This window comes from Syngnathoides biaculeatus, chromosome 3, assembly GCF_019802595.1.
Source record: "Syngnathoides biaculeatus isolate LvHL_M chromosome 3, ASM1980259v1, whole genome shotgun sequence".
Taxonomy (NCBI): Eukaryota; Metazoa; Chordata; class Actinopteri; order Syngnathiformes; family Syngnathidae; genus Syngnathoides; species Syngnathoides biaculeatus.
Window position 1 is genome coordinate 31,444,984 of NC_084642.1, and position 19,144 is coordinate 31,464,127.

The 19,144-nt window shown below is 39.3% G+C and overlaps 1 protein-coding gene across 4 annotated transcripts in view; it reads left to right on the forward strand.

Moving 5' to 3' along the window:
- Positions 1 to 14,746, forward strand: part of LOC133498481 (kinesin-like protein KIF23) — a 41,620-nt gene extending 26,874 nt beyond the window's left edge. For 2 of the 4 annotated variants that reach the window (XM_061815372.1, XM_061815373.1), the window contains exons 11-23: positions 1,138 to 1,217; positions 1,337 to 1,456; positions 3,548 to 3,707; positions 4,260 to 4,421; positions 5,105 to 5,271; positions 6,076 to 6,249; positions 7,136 to 7,330; positions 7,549 to 7,854; positions 10,649 to 10,882; positions 11,036 to 11,124; positions 12,206 to 12,266; positions 14,073 to 14,113; positions 14,238 to 14,746. In XM_061815372.1, coding sequence (XP_061671356.1) covers positions 1,138 to 1,217; positions 1,337 to 1,456; positions 3,548 to 3,707; positions 4,260 to 4,421; positions 5,105 to 5,271; positions 6,076 to 6,249; positions 7,136 to 7,330; positions 7,549 to 7,854; positions 10,649 to 10,882; positions 11,036 to 11,124; positions 12,206 to 12,266; positions 14,073 to 14,113; positions 14,238 to 14,253 — 1,805 coding nt within the window. In that variant the 3' untranslated portion in view covers positions 14,254 to 14,746. The remainder of the gene's footprint in view (positions 1 to 1,137; positions 1,218 to 1,336; positions 1,457 to 3,547; positions 3,708 to 4,259; positions 4,422 to 5,104; positions 5,272 to 6,075; positions 6,250 to 7,135; positions 7,331 to 7,548; positions 7,855 to 10,648; positions 10,883 to 11,035; positions 11,125 to 12,205; positions 12,267 to 14,072; positions 14,114 to 14,237) is intronic. The other 2 variants (XM_061815374.1, XM_061815375.1) reach the window with 2 other exon arrangements.
- Positions 14,747 to 19,144: the final 4,398 nt, after the last annotated feature.

A 19,144-nucleotide genomic window follows, 5' to 3' on the forward strand; every position in this document is an offset into this window, starting at 1 on the left:
TTTAATAATTGATTAATTGGTCATTTTTTTTAATTACTTGGATAATATTTTTTTAATTAGTGTCTATTTAAAAATGTGATTTTATGTGTGATTGGCAGTGCAGAAAAGTGCACAAAAGGTTGCCGCATAAACAACCCAGACCCTCCTAAAGTTACAAAGTACCAATTTCATAACAAACAGACAAAAACTGTTTTGATCAAATAGCTTTACAATCGGTCATGGACCAACCACACACAAATGTGGGAAAGTGTAAAGCATTCAATCTGCATTATCTGTGTTGTGATACACTGTGTTTCCACTGGGTGTGAAACTGGACTCACTGGAAAAAAATAAAATCCTCCTTGTTAATTCTATGCTAAATGTTTTAAATAAATTTGAAGATTGTTAGATCTAGTTAAATTGTGCGATTAAAAGTATATTTAGAGAGTTGTTTGGCTAACAAGTGTAAATATGTAAATTTTTGTTTTATAATGACAGTGTCCACCACCACTGCTTTAGTTAGCAACGCAGTCTGGGCAACGTAGAGCAAAGACGAGCTACACATGCTGCTAATGTTTACTTTCGAAGAAACTTAAAAAAAAATGCTGTTGTTTTGAGATGCAATTACTCTCGGAGTATGTGAATAATCAAAGAAAAAATGCTTAAACTGTACAAGATTTTGTCTTTTCCGAGTGGGAAAGCTCTGGTCCAAAGCCAAAATAGAAAGTGCTGGATGAGATGGTGTGTAATTTTAAAATTCCACCTTGGCACAGCCTGATCTAGGATGAAAGCACAGACAATACAATGCATAAAAAGCTAATTTTCCATTTTAAATATAGGAGGCAATATAACATTAACCTTAAAACGGTTTGAGAGCATCATCATCAACCCCCCGAACCCAGCCATCATCGGTAGCTCGCGAAAGGCTGGCTGCTTGAAAAGTAGATTTTGGGGTAAAAAAGTCTGGCCAGCCCTGGTGTAAAGACAAAAATATTTCATGCCCATTAGAGAAGTCTCGGGGTTCAGTAATCGCGTGATACAAATCAATCATGAAATATGTTGCCAACGCATTTCATTATTGATCTTTTTGAGCCATTGTTGAAGACCTGGTTGACAGTAAAAGCTAATTCATGTTATATGTTTTTGTCTCTCCACCAGGTAATATAAATCAGTCTTTGATGACTCTGCGCACATGTATGGAAGTATTACGAGAGAACCAGAGGTGTGGAACAAATAAGGTAATAATGTTATTTGAATATTACCTCGTTTCCACAGTAGTTTTGCTGTCTTTGAGAGTAACAAAGTCTCTGCTGTCAGATTATTGCTTATTCACCTTGATGTTGCCCTTCTTTTCAAGATGGTGCCATACAGAGACTCTAAAGTGACTCATCTTTTTAAGAACTACTTTGATGGAGAAGGAAAAGTTAAGATGATAGTGTGTGTCAATCCAAAAGCTGATGATTATGAGGAAACAATGGTATGCACTTTCCACTTGTCAGATATCTTAAAGCTGAGCCATTCAGCGAACTGTTGGTATCAAATAAAAAAATTTCATAAAAATTGCTCTGGAAAATTTGCCTAAAATTAATCCGGATATTAGTTGACAACATTGAACGAACATGCATTTCAGGTCGTTGTTTTGCTTTCACGAGCCTAGCCATGTTGAGGCACTAACACTAGTAAGAGTAACGCCCCTCCCCTCGCATTCTCTCAAGACATCGCTTATCTTGTGTGGTCTTGACATTAATTTCCGTGTCTATTTCATAAACGTTAACAAAACAAGTCTCCTCCGAAACAACAGGTATTCTCCCGGAAACAGGAAATGCAAGTTAACCGTACTGAGCATGTACGGAGCAAGTACGAACGTGCATGTTCAGAACTGCTTCATGAGCATAGCCATGTTGAGGCAATAACAGTAAGAGTAACGCCCCTCCCCTCGCATTCTCTCAAGACGTCGGTTATTTTGTGTGGCCTTGACATTAATTTACGTGTTTATTTCATAAACGTTAACTAAAGAAGCATGCTCCTAAACAATCAGTATTCACCCGGAAACAGGCAATGCAAGTTAACTGTACTGAGCATGTACGAAGTGATGCCACAAGCACATGTTCTGAGCTGCTTGATGGACTGCGAGCGCATTTACGTCGAAAGTCATCAACATCATGAGCCATGTCAACGGAAATTCAGTTACACCAGGGGTTCTCATTGCGTCGATCGCAAGGCAGTGTGACGGCGTAAAAACAAAACAAAAAAAAAACCAGACTATCATCCACCTTGTCGCTTGATTCAGGTGTGGCCAATACGTCGAGCGCATGCAGATAAAGCCGGCCTCCTATTTATTTGCGTGCCCTCCCCCCAACAATACGTCACGATTGCCGACAGGAATGTTTGTTCCAATGTATCACTAGCATGTTGCCACGAACGGCGATTATGTTGAACTAAACTTTCAGCATTTTCAAAACATTGCGAGTATAGACTATTCGTGTTTATTCCTTGACAGGCCAGTGCATTTAACTTTTCTTCAGATAGTTTGTCAGATCAAGAATTTTTGATGAAAAATTTTTAATACCGTTTTTATATAATGTTCTACTAATATCAGTTGAAATTGGAAATTATCATTTCTGAGTTTTCTATTTTAGTTATAGATTTGTTTATTTTGTTTTTAATATACAGTTAGGTTATATTAATCCAGTAAGTTATTTTAAGGCCATCCCTAATCACACCGCAACTTTATCTGCGAGCATGACTGACCACACCGTACGTTTTTCAAATGTGACTGTGTGTGTGTGTGTGTGTGTGTGTGTGTGTGTGTGTGTGTGTGTGTGTGTCAAAATATTAAAGGCAGCTTATTGTACTATTAGTATTACTAGATCCATATCTAAGATAGTGAGCAATGTGGTCGAGTGTATCAGTACAACGCGGCGTCACAAGTTTGAGACTTAAACGTTAATAGTAATTACTACAGATCAACTTCTTTAAATTCTAGGATATATTTTTGTGTATATTCTATATCTATACTATAATATGTATAATGTGGGAAAAAGGACAATTTTAGATGTCTTTTTACGCAATAGTTCACTTAATTCATTTTTCTTGAGATAAGATGGCATATTTTAATGACAAATGTGATTTTGTGCTATGCAATGAGTAATGGTGGGCAATAAAATCTGGGATTGGCCTTTGGGGAACTTCTGCCCATTTTTTTTTTTTTTTTTTTTTGGTCAGGACTTTTTAATTTTACTTTAAATTTTTGTCTGCATTTTGTTCACAGATATTGCCAGAATGCACCACAGCCATCCATTTTTTTTTAATTTCCCGGGGAATGCCCCCCGGACGTGCTTGCATTTGTAATTTCAGGAATTTTCACGAGAGTCCACTTTCATCGCTAAAAAATACTCAATTTTACTGGGGATCTTTTCATGAAAATATAAATGTTAGCTCAACTTGCATCAAAAAATACTTGTCTATCATGCTTTTTAATTGGCTTATTGCTGTGCTGTATGTATACATCAGATGAGTTCCACCTTGCTGTGTTAGAATGTTGTAATTGAAATATTCTCTCCTGCAGCTTGTAATGCGGTTTGCAGAGATGACACAGGAGGTAGAAGTTGCACGGCCGGTCGACAGGCCAATCTGCGGTCTTGCTGCAGGACGCCGGCAAAGACATCAGGCATTTAGGGATGAGCTGTCACATCACCTGGGTGACCGAAGAGGTCTCATTAATGCTGGTGAGTCATAACTGTGTTCCTCCTGTTCTGTATTTGTGTCAGATATTTATGTTGAACTGTATTCCAGAAGTGTTATATCACATCTTCTTCTTTTCCTTTCGGCTTGTCCCGTTCGGGGTCGCCACAGCGTGTCATCTCAGATGAACGCACATTTGTTTGGCACAGTTTCATGACTACCATAATTTCTCACGTATAATGTGCATTTCTCCCCTGCCAAAGTGCTAGTAAATAAAAAGTCATGTGTTCAAATAAAGTGCTTAACTTTTGAATAATTCTTTGTGAAAACTAAATAGATATTTCAATGTGATCATACAGATCGTAGCAAAATTATACTTTGTAAAACTGGATTATACGTAAGTAGTGTTTTTTCCAAAATTTTTAGGTCAACTTTCAGGATGTGTACAGTGTATTATGAATGAGTGCTAATTATACACGAGAATTCAAAGTGTATATGTGACAGTCATTTTCTAACTGTGACATGAATAAGACATTGCAAGAATCTGTCAGCTGTCTGAATCTGATTTTTATATTTTCATATATTACTTATGGTAGAGGATCCAGCTAAGCTTAATGAACTCATTGAAAGCTTGCCACCTCTACCTCCCTGTGAGCTGGTGGACCCGGGAGATGATCAGACGCTACCACGCCTGATCGAGGTTCTGGAGAAGAGACATCGTATCCGCCAGCAGATAACAGAGGAGTTCAACAAAACTGGTACAATATGTAAATGGCATTGAACGATGATGGAGGGCACTTACATTCATCTGTAATGGTTTATTAGACCACATGTGGCATTCTGTAATTTTCTAGACCCACTTCAATCCTTGTTTCTTAGTACCTCACATCAATCACTGTGATTTGACAATCGCACTCGCAAGTCTGCAGAGTCGAGCACGAAAAATCTCATGCGTAAAATTTGTCACTAGTAGAAAAAATAGATATTGAAAGAGGTCACTTATTTTGTGTAGTCTTGACATTAATTCACGTGTTTATTTCATAAACGTGCTCAATGCGTCAAACGTGAGGCAGTTCTGGTTGATCGTGTGAAGGCGTGCCAAAAAAAGAAAAAAATGCCGTTAGACCATCATCCACATCGTCGCTTTATTCAGGTGAGGCCAATCCGTCGCGCGCACACATAAAGGCGCATTCTAGCAAGCCGGCCTTCTATTTACGGCAATCCCGGCGATGTGCACGTGGACCCCTCATGTTCTACTAATATCAATCAAAATTGGAAATTATCATTTCTGAGTTTCAAATTTTTGTTTTCTATTTTATTTATGTATTTGTTGATTTTATTTTTAATTTACAAATGTTATATTAAACCAGTAAGGTATTTTAAGGTCCTGAGAGTCCCGTACATTTTTCAAATGTGAGTGTCACATTGTGTTCTTGTGCAGCCACTTTGCTGAATTCCATGCTCCAGCAGTTTGATGGTCAGCTTGGAGTTAAAGAGAATTTAATCCAAGACCAGCAAAGCAAGATGGGAGAGAAAGACAACATTATCATCAACCAAAGGACCGAGATTGAACGTCTTGAAAAGAAATCCAAAACCCTAGAATACAAAGTATCTCCTTTTTCCGTCATTGTCAATTTGAGATGTCAGATTTTGTGACCTTTTCTTATCATAAAATGTTTATATTTTTTAGTACATCAAGCACAGTTTTATCAAAATTAGACAAATTGATTTCAGGAAAGACATTACTGTATAATACTCAAAATGGATTTTGGGCAGATTGGTTGAATTTCAAGATGCACCTAGCAAATAGTAATGTTTACAGGTAAACTTAATTTGACCTATTCTAAACTGTTCATGTTCATTGAGCTTAATGGGGAAAATTCACAACAAGTGTATTTGAGCCATGAATACATCAATTAATCTCCTACTTCAATTGAAATTCGTATTTGAATACTCTTTCATTGTACTGTTCACATCAAGCGCCCAAGATGGCACTTAACAGTAAAATGCCATGGCAAGACTCCAAACAGGAATGTTCTCAGAGAGGAGTTGCCACATGGTGTCACAGTGTGTCATTGGCAGGTTGAAGCAGAGAAAATGAAACTGTTTACATCAAGTTGTAGAAGTGGACATTCTTGGAAATAGATCGGTTAAGTCATGGATCAAAGACCTGTGAATTTTGCTGTTAAGCTCCTTGTTTGAGAACAGCAAGTTGTGCATTTACAAGTTTGTGTAGTTATAGTGCATTTTAGGTTAATCTTGAAAATTTACCCCACTATCCCCAAATTGATTTAAGTAGTGTATACTGTATCCTCAGCCATTCTTTTAGTTGTTAATTAAATGATTTGGTTGAAAAGAAGAAAACTTTTTTTCCAGTTACTGCACATTTGTTAAAATGTATTTTCTCTCTAGATTGACATCCTGCAGAAGACCACCAACATGTATGAGCACGACAAACGCTCACTTGAGCAGGAGCTGGAGACTCGTGTTCAAAAGCTCCAACAGGAAGTGTCTGAGAGGAGACGAATGGAGCAGCACATGCAAGGCATGGTCACAGATGCCAAACTCAAGTGGGAGAAAGAGTGTGTAAGTGGAATTCAATCTAAATAATTTTGAGTTCATTAAAAGCATCACAATTTAAGTAAAATACATTTTTTTTCTTATGGGTGGGGAGAAAAAAATAATGGTTAACAGGGACGTCTTGATCCGATTCCGTGATCAAAAATCAGGTTGGATCTCACACACACACACACACACATTCAAGCATATAGAGAAAACGAAAAAGCATCATATGGGCCAACAGCTGGTACTTTGGATGGTTGTAGTTCTACATATTCTGTTTATTGAAAAATATTTAATAAAAATATGAAAAAATAACTATAATAATTGAATTGCTGCTTATTATTCTAAGCACATAGGATGTCATGGAAGAAGCAGGAAGTCAAACAGAAAAATTGAAACAAAATGGAACCATAATAGCTACTTTTTTTTTTTTTTAGCTACAGACTGGTAATATAACAATACTCATAGGCATATAATCTCCCTAATCTGTGAAAAAGTAGGGTTTTTTTTTTTTTTGGATTGCGATGTTTTACATCCATCCATCCATTTTTTTTTTTTTTTAAACTGCAAACGTGTAGCTCCATACATGCACCGTACCTCCCTGCTCTTAAGAGCCTATGTGCACACAGCAGGAATAGTTTTCTTACTTACTTACTTTTTCTTTTAAATATTTTACTTGGTTATTTTTTGTTCTTTCAAATTTTGTTTTGCTACTCATGTATCAAAATGGGACTCTGTCGGCGGACACTGTACCTACAGTCAAAGATTCAGACTCGGGTGCAAAAAAAAAAAAAAAAAGTGATTAAGAAATCCTGAATGGCTAATAGTGGATATTTTTCTTCCTTTGTTCTTCGTTAATGTCAGGCTTGCCTCGTGCCAGTGTCAGAGTGCTTTCCCTTTGTTTGTCCAGGAGAGACGGGTGAATGCCAAACAGTTGGAGATGCAGAACAAGTTGTGGGTCAAGGATGAAAAGCTGAAACAGCTCAAAGCAATTGTTTCCGAGAGCAGCAGCAGCAGCACAGAGCAACCAGGGAAACCAGAAAGACCAGCAAGGGACAGAGATTTCAACTATGGCCAGAAGAGGTCTGTCTCGCCATCGCTTCTGGTGAGTGGAGATGACAAAAATCAGTATATCACATTGTGTGACAAATGTATTGAGTCTTATGTCGATCAGTCAGACCCTCAAGTTTTTTGGGGGGGTGTATAATTGATCGATTTTGCACATTTGCTACTAATATTGTGATTGCTGCTCTTATATGTGACATATTTCTGACTACCTTAATGCACTCAATGCTTTGGCCTCGTTTCCTCATCACTTTCCAGGACATCCGACAAACACCTTCCCATCGAAATCAAGCTAAGATTAGGGCAGCTCAGGACGATTCCCCCACCTCCTCTTCATCTTTTCCTTCAGTAGCAACCTCCATCTCTGATTGGGAGCAGAGGTGCCCTGCTGATTCAGACTCCCAGTATAGAGAACAATGGACCCCTCTGTGCAGGAGCCGGACTCCCGCACTTTGTAATGGTACCAGCGGTGCAAGTCGCAGGAGAGGCCAACGCTTTGCCTCAGAAACTGAGGCCCAGGCAACTCGTTGGGTCCATGGACTAGACCTAGAAGCAGGCATAAGGGTTAGTGTGTGTAATTGTGGCTTTGTTTCCTTTTTCTGGTGATGCACCAAAATTATAATTGTTTGAAACCAAAAAACCAAAACTCACAAACCCATGGCTGAAAGCCAAAATGCAGAAAGAGATGCCAGTCTGTAGAAATTCACTTCTAGAACAATTTGTCTGAATTTCTGTATTTAAATTACAGTGGTGTGGAAAATTTAATTTTATTATAGATGTGACACCATGAATGTGTACATCGTCAGCAGTGACCCGGCTACACAGGCAGTGTGTGGAACAATTTAAGCTTCTTCTGCTTACAGATGTAAAAAACAATTATTCCTCTCTGCCTTGTGAGGGCCATCATATGGCAGCTTACATCCACACTAAAACATGTGCTAGCGCACATGCTAACAATGTAACCAGTGTTTTCAGGTGTCGTTTCATCAACAATTGTGCACATAGGGCACACTGTCCATTTTGGAGAAAATTTAAAACTTTTAAGTGCATCTTATGGTTGCAAAAATAGGCTATTTTCGGGGTTTATGGAACCCCACGAATATCAGGGGAATACTTTCTTGGTAATTTGCCTGGGAGAAATGTTGCAACAAATTCAAGTTAAAAAAAAAAAAAATGGCAGCATGTTGCAGTTCAAATGTAAGTTAACTGTTAAAGAAGTTAATTGCTAGACGGAAGAAGCTGATAGAATATCTGGTAGTTTTAGTTTGCATTCTTTGATAGCGGGTGAAACAGTGGACGACTCGTTAGAGCGTCTCCCTCACAGTTCTGAGGACCGGGGCTTGCATGTTCTACCTGTGCCTGCGTGGGTTTTCTCCGGGCACCCCGCTTTCCTCCCACATCCCAAAAACATGCATCAATTGGAGACTCTAAATTGCCCTTAGGTTTGGCTGTGACTGTGAAGGGTTGTTTGTCTCTGCCTTGCAATTGGCTGGCAACCAGTTCAGGGTGTATCCGCCTCCTACCCGAAGAAAGCTGGGATAGGCTCCAGCACTCCTGTGACCCTTTGAGGATCAGCAGCTCAGAAAATGAATGGATGGATGTTCGGTAGCGCCTACCTGAAGGATGCTGGGAAATCGGATGAAGGAAGGCAAGAGAATCTTGCCTGTTCTGGTTGCATGTAAGTCCTCAAGGGTGGATAGTGGGGTACCAACAAGCATTTTTGATTGTCCATGGAGAGAGTTGACATAAGACAGTTGGACAGTGCGAGGAGCAGCTGTGGTGAAGGATGCCTCCTGCTGCAAACTCTTTTTGTAGCTCCTGTCTCCACTATTGTTGCTGAAATTAAACAATTTACCACATAGTGGGACTAGTAATGGATAGATTGTATTGTCAATATATTGTATTTTTTTGATTTATTGACCTATTTTCTCAAGTAAGGTAGCAATGGCTACATACTAATTCATGTCCTCTTTTCGCTCGCTGTTATGGCTGTTTACGTCTGTCATTTTCCTCTATTAACAGTATTTATTTCCTCTTCAGAGTCTGTTAACCTCCCCTACAATGCAGTTCCACACAGACAAATGTTCTGTACCACACAATCACTTATTTTGGGGTTTTGTGACATCAGGATAACTTAGCGACTAGCATAGGATACCCCTCTTCACCAGTCTTCTCTTATTTCGGCAGTTTCACTTCAGTGACATTTTAAGGACATATTCCTGACACATTTCCACTGTTGAAATTTCGGTGCATCACCACTTTCTTGGTATTGGGAGTCATTAAGCATCCGATAGTTAAGAACTGCATCTTTTAGTATCTTTTTTGGCCATCTGTGTGACATGCAGGGATTTGCTCTGTTAGTAATGTAGACTAAGCTTTTTTCCGAGTAGTGCCTTTGAGTAGTTATATCTTGCTTTTACACTTTTTCCTCAGCGTACCAAATTGCTCTTTGCACTTTTTAAATTGATTTACATTTTTCACAGGGGTGCACATAATTATGGTCCTACTCATTTTTTTTTTAATCGATCCACCTATCTTGTTGGTTGAGTTTGTCCATTTCTAGATATATGTAATATCCATTACTTATATTCTATAGAAATAAAGGAATAACACCTTTTTCTTGATGACCTTATCAGTTTTTCCTGCCTCTTAGGTCTTATATTTTTAGCCTTAGTCAAATTAAGTTTACAGCTGGTAAACAGCCTGTACATACATACCTGTAGCAATGGACATTCCTTGAGAAAATGTACATTAATTCATGTCTTGCATTCTGTATATATTATAGATAAATCCTTTTTTAGAGTTCCACGAGGAATTTTGATCTCAACACTTTTCAATCTGCATGATGTTTCACTTTCATCTTTGCATGATAACTCAAACTAACGGGATGCTTCTCACACAGTGGTTGTTTCAGATGCAGTGTTGAATAATCATATAGCTGGAACAGTCACCAAATATGTTGGGATTTGCTTTCTTTCTTTATATTCATCCACCCATTCGCAGTACCGCTTATTCTGTTCAGCTGACTTAAAAAAAAAAAAAAGCGGACTATACCCTAAATTGGAAGTCAGTCAATCACAGGGCACTCCTTATATAAAATCCTTCCATGTGTCATTCATGTCACAAAAGTAAATTTTTTTATGAATAAGTTTATAGTGTATCCTTGACACCAAAAGTATAAAGAGAAACAACCTTGTTACCCATGACTACCAGTTGTACATTTATTCTTGCAGCATCTGGACAAGCCACCCTTTTGATTTAAAAAAAAAAATAATAATAATAATTAAAAAAATCATTTAAATTGTGCCAAAAATCTGAATAATTTCCTGGTTTGTCTCTTTTACACTGGGATCATCAGGCGGCACGGGAAATTAACCCAGTGCACAGACGTTCACACTCAGCAGGTGGGGAGAAATGGGTAGACCACAAACCACCTTCTAATGTCGACCTAGGCACTGTCATGCAGCCAATCATACCCAATGCAATCCAAGTGTCTTCCCCAAGTGAGAAAGCTCTGTCTAAATGCCACAAGTATGTGCTTAGACATCAAGAGCTTGCCCCTGATGGGGAGATTGCAACCAAGTTGATTAAGGTAAAAGGAATGATCACCGATTCTCTCATGTTGCATGTTTTCTAATTTTCTTTGCGATTTTAGACCTTGGTTATTTCACGTTTTGTCGGGACACAATTTGTGTTGTTTTTGTGATGTCCTTTTATTCTGCTATTCTCTGTTTGACCTCCTCAGGGCAGTGTTTTTAAAACCAGAAGTGGTGGCCAGGCTGTGGAGTTCACTGATGTTGAAACACTAAGGCAGGAGTGCCCAACTGCACCAAGGTATTCTTTTCATTCAGTTGAGCTTCTGGTTTTGGTCTGGATGCTGGTTAACCTCTGTTTTGCAAATTTCACATCTAAATTTCCAATAGGAAATACAATGAGCCTTTGCCCACTCTGGGTTCACCGTTCGCGGCCCCACATATTCACGTATTTTGGTCTCCAAGTTTTTATTGATTTGTTTTAAATGTACACTATTTTCACTAAAAGGTCTCAAATTCTCTTATAAATAAACGAAGCGCCACATCTGTAAGCAAAAGAAGCTTACGTTGCCCCACACACTGCCTGTGAAGGTGTAGGTCATTACCTACGTGTTTTTGTTATATGCGGGGTGTAAGGAACACAACCCCCGCAAATGACAGGAGAACACTGTAAAGTGAATTTTCTCCTCAAACTGCAGCAATAACGGTTTATTACTCTATAGGCAATGTTTTAAGTAAACTGAGCTTAGTACAGTCGTAGAATAAGTGTCTTACTAGCCCTGGCCCCCACTACAGGTGTCACCTTTGGCCCAGTAGTACAACTTTAAGGATAATGGATATCAATGGTGTTGAAAAATAGTCAAATACTAACTGGTAAGATCCAGTAGCAGCAATTGCAGTTTTATACAGTCAAAGAAAATATTTAAACAGCAAGTATTGAGGATCAATAAACAAATAAAATAAATAAAGTTTAATAGAAATGTATTTGGAGCAGTGAAAAGGTTGGCATGTTATATGTATCATAATTTTGCTCTTTAGCAGTCTCTCTGGATTCGGCAAAGGAGGCCAAAGAACTTCCGCCTCATTCGGAAGGGTGGGGAAGAGGAAGAGGCCTATTTCAAAACACCCATAGGAACATTCAAACGTATAGTCTTTTATAAACGAGATATCACCTCAGACCCACCTAAGATGACAATAGACTTTCTTCGGGTTTAAATGGATATCATATTTCTTCAGAATAATATAATGTAAAAATATTTATCTCTATCACATTTCTTTATTCATAATAAATGATATACTGTACATGTATTAACTTTGTCTGAATACCAGCTATGAAGAAAACAAATTTTAGGATGTTTGACCCACGTTTTGTTGTGTTGCAGTCGCAAGAGGAGATCAGGCTCTGCAGAAACACCAGACAACGTGGAGGACCAAGAAAATTGGGTACCTTCCATTTTCTTCTTTCAACATAATTGAGAACAATTATTTTGAGTAGTGCGTATATATAATAGTATATTTTCACGTTCATTTAGATTGTAAAACTTGTACTTCAAGTAGCACTCAGTAGGAGATGTGTAGAATGTGATGTCCCACTGTAACTCAAGAACGGTGTGGTGATCTTACACTAAATCTGTTCTTTCTGATATCAATAATCTTTTTAAATATGGTCTAGCAACTATAACTGCTTCCAAAGGTTTTCTTCTAGTTGAGAAAGACTTGATAAGCTAACCAAGGTTTGACTTCCTTGCTTATCTTTGGTTAGCTGTAAACCAGACTTGCTGGTCTGAACATCATCTCAAGTATGAAATATATATCAATGACACAAAATACACAATAGCCAAGGTCGCATACCGTTTTGCCTTCCGAACCTGAATTTAGTAGCGTTAGGTGTATATTTTTCTTTTACATTGGCATTTTTGGGGAACAACCCATTCTCGGTCTCTTGCTCCACTAAACTGACGGGAATTCCTTATCCAATGACCATTCTGCCCACCACTCAATGCAAACCTCAAAAAACAGCAGAGGGAATAATAAACCAAATTAAATTCTTCTGCAGATTATAGTTTGAGTTGAGCATTGAGAACCAATTGGAACTGGCACTAACGTTAAGGTTCTCCCAGAACTGTTCAGGGAAAAAAAAAAAAATGGTTCCCTACGCTCCTCCCACCATGAAGAAGTGGTGAAAATCAACGAAGAATGTGCACAAAGACGTGTTGTGCCCAATGGTGGCGATGGACAAAAGTGTATCTTAACATTGTTAAAATGAATGACCAGTCATATCAGTGCAACCTTTGGAATAAGATTGGCTTGTGCAAAGGAGGCTTTCGCGATGCGTAGCGGCTGACGCACTCCGAGCCTCAGCTTGCACTGTGCAGGGCTTCTGTGAAGTCAATCAATTGGCTGCGTGAAATAATGAATACTTTACCTCTGCCAACATTGAGACAGCTAACGAGGTAAACGGTTGCTTGCACTTTCATACTGATGGCTTTTAGCGTTTAGATTAGTCTTCAAATCAATGTAATGCTGATGACAAAAAAAGAAAATGAAATTTAAAAAACAGAGGGCTAAAATGTCACAGTAGCAACTTTACCTCACAATAAAAATGGGACAAAATTCACAAATGTCTCATGGTATCACAAACACTAACCATGTGCTTCATCGGCGGCACCAATACTTTATAGCATTTGGTTGCATCTACTTTAAAAAAAAATAAAATAAAAAGCTGGTGGCCATGTGAAGTTACTTTTCGTGCCAAAATGACGTTTCAGTGCGTACCCTTCAAAGTAATGCTGCAATTTTAAAACTTAGACATTTAAATCATTCGATGTAATCAAAACATTCCAAATAACGATTTTAACAATGCTATTTTAAACTTTTTTGTGAAGCATTAATTGAGCATTAAGTCAATTTGGTTGGAGTCATTTGGAAGTTTAATTCAAATAAGGAACCGGAATTGCTCAAATTCAAACGAGGCCTAGCTCTAATTATAGAACTATCACAATGATGCACATAGCAAGGTGTGTTATGAGCAAAATCATGAATTTAAATCCACCACTACTGTTTTGTAGCATCTGCATCAGATTTTAATAATCTTCATTTATTTAAATCAGAGGTTTTAACATCTGTGTATTGTCTTTTGGAAGTAGATATTTCTTTATTCATGCTTTTGTATGGTACACCATTGTTTTAGTTAATTTTATTCGTTTATTCGTTCTGCTATGTAGTTTAAACATGATCATTTATTTTCAGGCTCCTGTTGCAAGCACAAGCAGGGACCCTGGGTATCAAAAGTAAGTGTGCGTAAATTACAGTAGTTTCTTTTTTATCCAGTGTTACCATTGTTGCTGATTTGCATCTTAAATTGTGTTACTGTAGTTGCTTAATTTCCCATTTTCTCAACTCTCTCCCCTCTAGACGCAGGAAGCCTTGATGTGTTACTTTTTTTTTTTTCTTCAATAGCACCATGGAACTTTGCCTGTTGGTCTGCTGGAACAAGAAGGAGCAATATATTATTATTTTTTGCATCCCATCATGATAATTTGTGGTGAAATTTCCAACAAAAATGACGTTGACTGAGCTACATGATCAGAATTGTGCTGGATTAGTACTGTTAGTCTTTTTTTCTTTTAGGGAGGGGGGACACCAAATATATCACCTATAAAAGACTTGTAATTTTTTTTACTGCAAACAGAAATGGATATTACAGCCTACTTTTTGCGTCAGCCATACATTTAGGTAGATTATGTAGATTTGTTGGCATCAATCAACTGTACATACAAAGCTGAAAGTAGATTTATAGTTGAAATCAATGTGTTGTAAGTGTAATGATACTTCTTTCCCCCCGCTCCACCCCATCTGCTGTTTAGAAAATCTCCTTGTACAATACACTACTCTTTCTGGTGGCATTAAATTTTTTCAAATGATGTGATTGATTTATTAAATCATATTGGATGACCATCATTCTAAAAGTCTACGTCCGACTGTCAAAAAGTGAATGTAAAGTGCAAGCAATTCAAAGTGGGCAAACTAAATTAATAATTTAGACACTCAATGACTTGATTGTCAAAATTTATTTTATTTAGTGTGTGAATAATTTTGGACATGGAATGTTTAATCAAGGCGGCACAGCGGAGCAGCTGTAAAGCGTTGACCTCACAGTTTTGAGGTCTGGGATTCAAATCCCTGTGCCTGTGTGGGTTTTCTCCAGGCACTCTGGTTTCCTTCCTCATCCTAAAAACATGCATTAACTGGACACTCTAAATTGCCCCTAGGTGTGATTGTGAGTGGGACTGTTGTGTCTCCATGTGCCCTGCGATTGGCTAGAAACCAGTTGAGGCTGTAGCCTGCCTCCTGGCCGATGACAGCTGGGATTGGCTCCAGCACTCCCGTGACCCTTGTAAGGATAAGTGGCTCAGAAAAATGATAAATGTTTTGTCAAAATGTGAAAATGTAATGAAAATAATGGCAAAAAGAAAAAAAAAACAAGATGGTGGGACGGGGAGGTTTGTGGATAACACCAACAGTTCTCAAATAAGTAGGGATAAACCAACTGTTGCCTGGGTTACTTTTTACCCCCACAAAAATCACCCCCCACCCCGCCCCTACACACACACAATGCGAATTATTGGTGAAAATTTGGGGGGTGGGGAACAATTGAATAAGTGAATCCATGAGTGGAAAACTGCATGTGGTGGTCCACTGTATGCAAAATTAATCAAGCATTTATGAAAACAATACATTGTAAAACCGTTTTACATTGCAATGCCTTCTAATGTTTGGTGTGTATCAACACACAAGTTTGTTTCCTATACTGCAATCTTGTTTTTTTTTTTACCCTCAAAGAAAGGTTTTAGTTAACACAGTGTGGTGCTATAGTCCATGGCTGGAATAACTTTATAGCCATTAAGGTGCAACTTTGCTCTGTCTTGCTATTACTGTGCACATTTTAAAGTGGGACTGTCATCCCTATAAACATTCTAAAATATATATTGTAATGAAAAATAGATACAACGGTATTCACTTCAATGTCTATACGAAAAAATATATGTGAGCGGATCGTGCGTCATCCATGCGCAAAGTTGCGCAATTGAGTGTCCCTCGACATCCAAGTGGTCGCCATATTAATCCCGTCCTCTGTCCTTGACGTCATCGTCACTTCCGCCGTTGAAAATGCGCAGTGCCCGCTACTACGGAAGCCGAACAACAGGGATTTTCTCATTTTTCCGACGGCCATTCTGACACCGTAGCTCTTTTCGAAAAAGGACAACACCACACAACCGAGTGAAGTTACCGGGGCAATATTACACTATTGTTTCGAGCCATATTCAGATGATATGCGATCACGGCCAAACCGCATCCCCGTCCGATCCACTTCCGCGGCGGAGATGAGCCATCGCGGCTCATCGCAGCCGGCCGGTATGCTTATGACAGAGCCAAGCGGTGCTGGTTTAGGGGGGTGCTCACAGACGCGCAGTACTCAGCAACACAGTCGAGCTGACATGTAGCCTTTGCAGAAGCTGTGACCCCAAACGCTGAGTCTCAGCAGGTGTGGCTGATTTTCTGAGCAGGTGGCATATAAGGAGGAGGTGGAGCCAAGCCATGCTGCTTTTAGGGCTATGTTCAAAGCCGCCGCAGTACGCGATGAACACTATTGAGGAGGCTGAGTGAGACATTGTTGGCTGGGCAACGCGCACATCGACACATTTAATACGCGGATCTTTTGTTACGTTATGAGAGAGACCAATTACGTGGTCTGCCCCAAACTATTTTTTTTTTTTTTTTTGGAGCTGTATACAAACCTACCTGTTTTTGGAACCCACAAAGCTCTCGTCCTCTGCACCCGTGCAATCCATTTTTCACAACTAACACAGTCTTTTTCAAACTTATGAAGGGTAATTCCATTCTCCCGAGTGTTCAAGCAATGTCCAGCAATGCAATGAGCCGGCATTTTGGCTAACACAAAGGAACAACAAGCTACCTTCCCGGAGGTAAAACTAATGGAAACAAACAAGTCCACTTGGGGGCGCTGCTGTCCTTTACGTCACTTCCTGCTTATTCTCGACAACAAATCCCTGAGACGATTTTCATGGCGGGAGTTACAAAAAGCTGGATACGTCAAAATCATGTTTTGTGGTGAAAAAACACATGGGACCATATTGGTTGTTGGTTTTTCCATTAATAATATACCAAAAATCATCCATTTCATGACAGGCCCACTTTAAACTTAAAGCTCTCAGTTGATGTCACTTATTGCTAAATATCACTTATGTGGTCGGTATGGAAGATGACTCCTCCACGTGAAGAAAATTGAAGCCTTTGTCCTTCCCAGGGAATTAAGAGCGTGGGTTATTGTGTTCATATGCACTTAATAATATAGTGAAAAACTTTTTAGACGTGAACTGTTGACTCTGTCACATTTTTGCCAAGTACACAGAAAAAAGATCAGTGGAACATTAGAATTAATGTGTGGTTCAACTCGACTTGCTAATATATTGCTCATTACTTCTTGCCATAAAAAAAAAAAAATCTTTCCTGTTGTTTTGGCAGCACTTCCATTTTGTGTTGTGGACTTTTGGAAGTGATAAGAATGTGGGAAATGGCTTCATCAGGCCATGTCATCCCTTGGCTGCTTATGAAAATATTGACCCTTCCTTCCTGCCTGTTTAACTAACAAACCTTTACATAGTGCATGAGCAAATAGCACATTACAGCCACACTTTATTAAAGAACTCCCTTCTTGCCCTAATGACTTTTTCAACAGGCCTCAACCCAACGTGTGACACCCATTGTTTGCTTTTGAACTTGGGAGCATTGTGTGTGTGTGTGTGTGTGTGTGTGTGTGTGTGTGTGTTGTGTGTGTGTGTGTGTGTGTGTGGTGTGTGTGTGTGTGTGTGGTGTGTGAGCACTATTTCTCGAATCTTCATAGAAAACAGTTCATGTTCAGAGTGATTGTTTTTTTTTTTTTTTTTTAATGCACTGAAGGTTTAAAGAAAAAATTATCCTACCAATAACATAACTGCTTTTGTTTTCATAGCTTTGGCCTTTTAGAGTAATGGAAAAATAAATCAGCACTATACCGATACCTTCTATATTTGAAATCTATTGATTTAATCCATTTCCACTAAAAGACTTGTCCATTCTCCCACTCTCGCCTCTGCTCCAGCCTACACACACTGTTTGGACAGCAGCGTGTGTAGCTCTGTTTGTAAGTACAGTGTAATACTGTGTTCAGAGTCAACATAGTGCTTACACACTTATAGGGTTTCCCTGTCAATTTTCTGGTCTCACCCACAGCCATAACCTTGAATCCTACGTGAAGTGGGGGTCACCACATTCTTCTTCTTTTCCTTTCGGCTTGTCCCGTTAGGGGTCGCCACAGCGTGTCATCTTTTGCCATCTTAGCCTATCTCCTGCATCTTCCTCTCTAACCCCAACTGCCCTCATGTCTTCCCTCACCACATCCATAAACCTTCTCTTTGGTCTTCCTCTCGCTCTTTTGCCTGGGAGCGCCATCCTCAGCATCCTTCTACCAATATACTCACTCTCTCGCCTCTGAACATGTCCAAACCATTGAAGTCTGCTCTCTCGAATCTTGTCTCCAAAACATCCAGCTTTGGCCGTCCCTCGAATGAGCTCATTTCTAATCCTATCCAACCTGGTCACTCCGAGCGAGAACCTCAACATCTTCATTTCTGCCACCTCCAGTTCAGCTTCCTGTTGTTTCTTCAGTGCCACCGTCTCTAATCCGTACATCATGGCCGGCCTCACCACTGTTTTGTAAACTTTGCCCTTCATCCTAGCGGACACTCTTCTGTCACATAACACACCAGACACCTTTCGCCAGCTGTTCCAACCTGCTTGGACCCGTTTCTTCACTTCCTGACCACACTCTCCATTGCTCTGTATTGTTGACCCCAAGTATTTGAAGTCGTCCACCCTCGCTATCTCTTCTCCCTGTAGCCTCACTCTTCCCCCTCTACTTTTCTCATTCACGCACATATATTCTGTTTTACTTCGGCTAATCTTCATTCCTCTCCTTTCCAGTGCATGTCTCCATCTTTCCAATTGTTCCTCTGCATGCTCCCTGCTTTCACTGCATATGACAATATCATCTGCGAACATCATGGTCCAAGGGGATTCCAGTCTAACCTCATCTGTCAGCCTATCCATGACCACTGCAAACAGGAAGGGGCTCAGAGCTGATCCCTGATGCAGTCCCACCTCCACCTTAAATTCCTCTGTCACACCTAAGGCACACCTCACCATTGTTCTGCTACCATCATACATGTCCTGTACTATTTTAACATACTTCTCTGCCACAC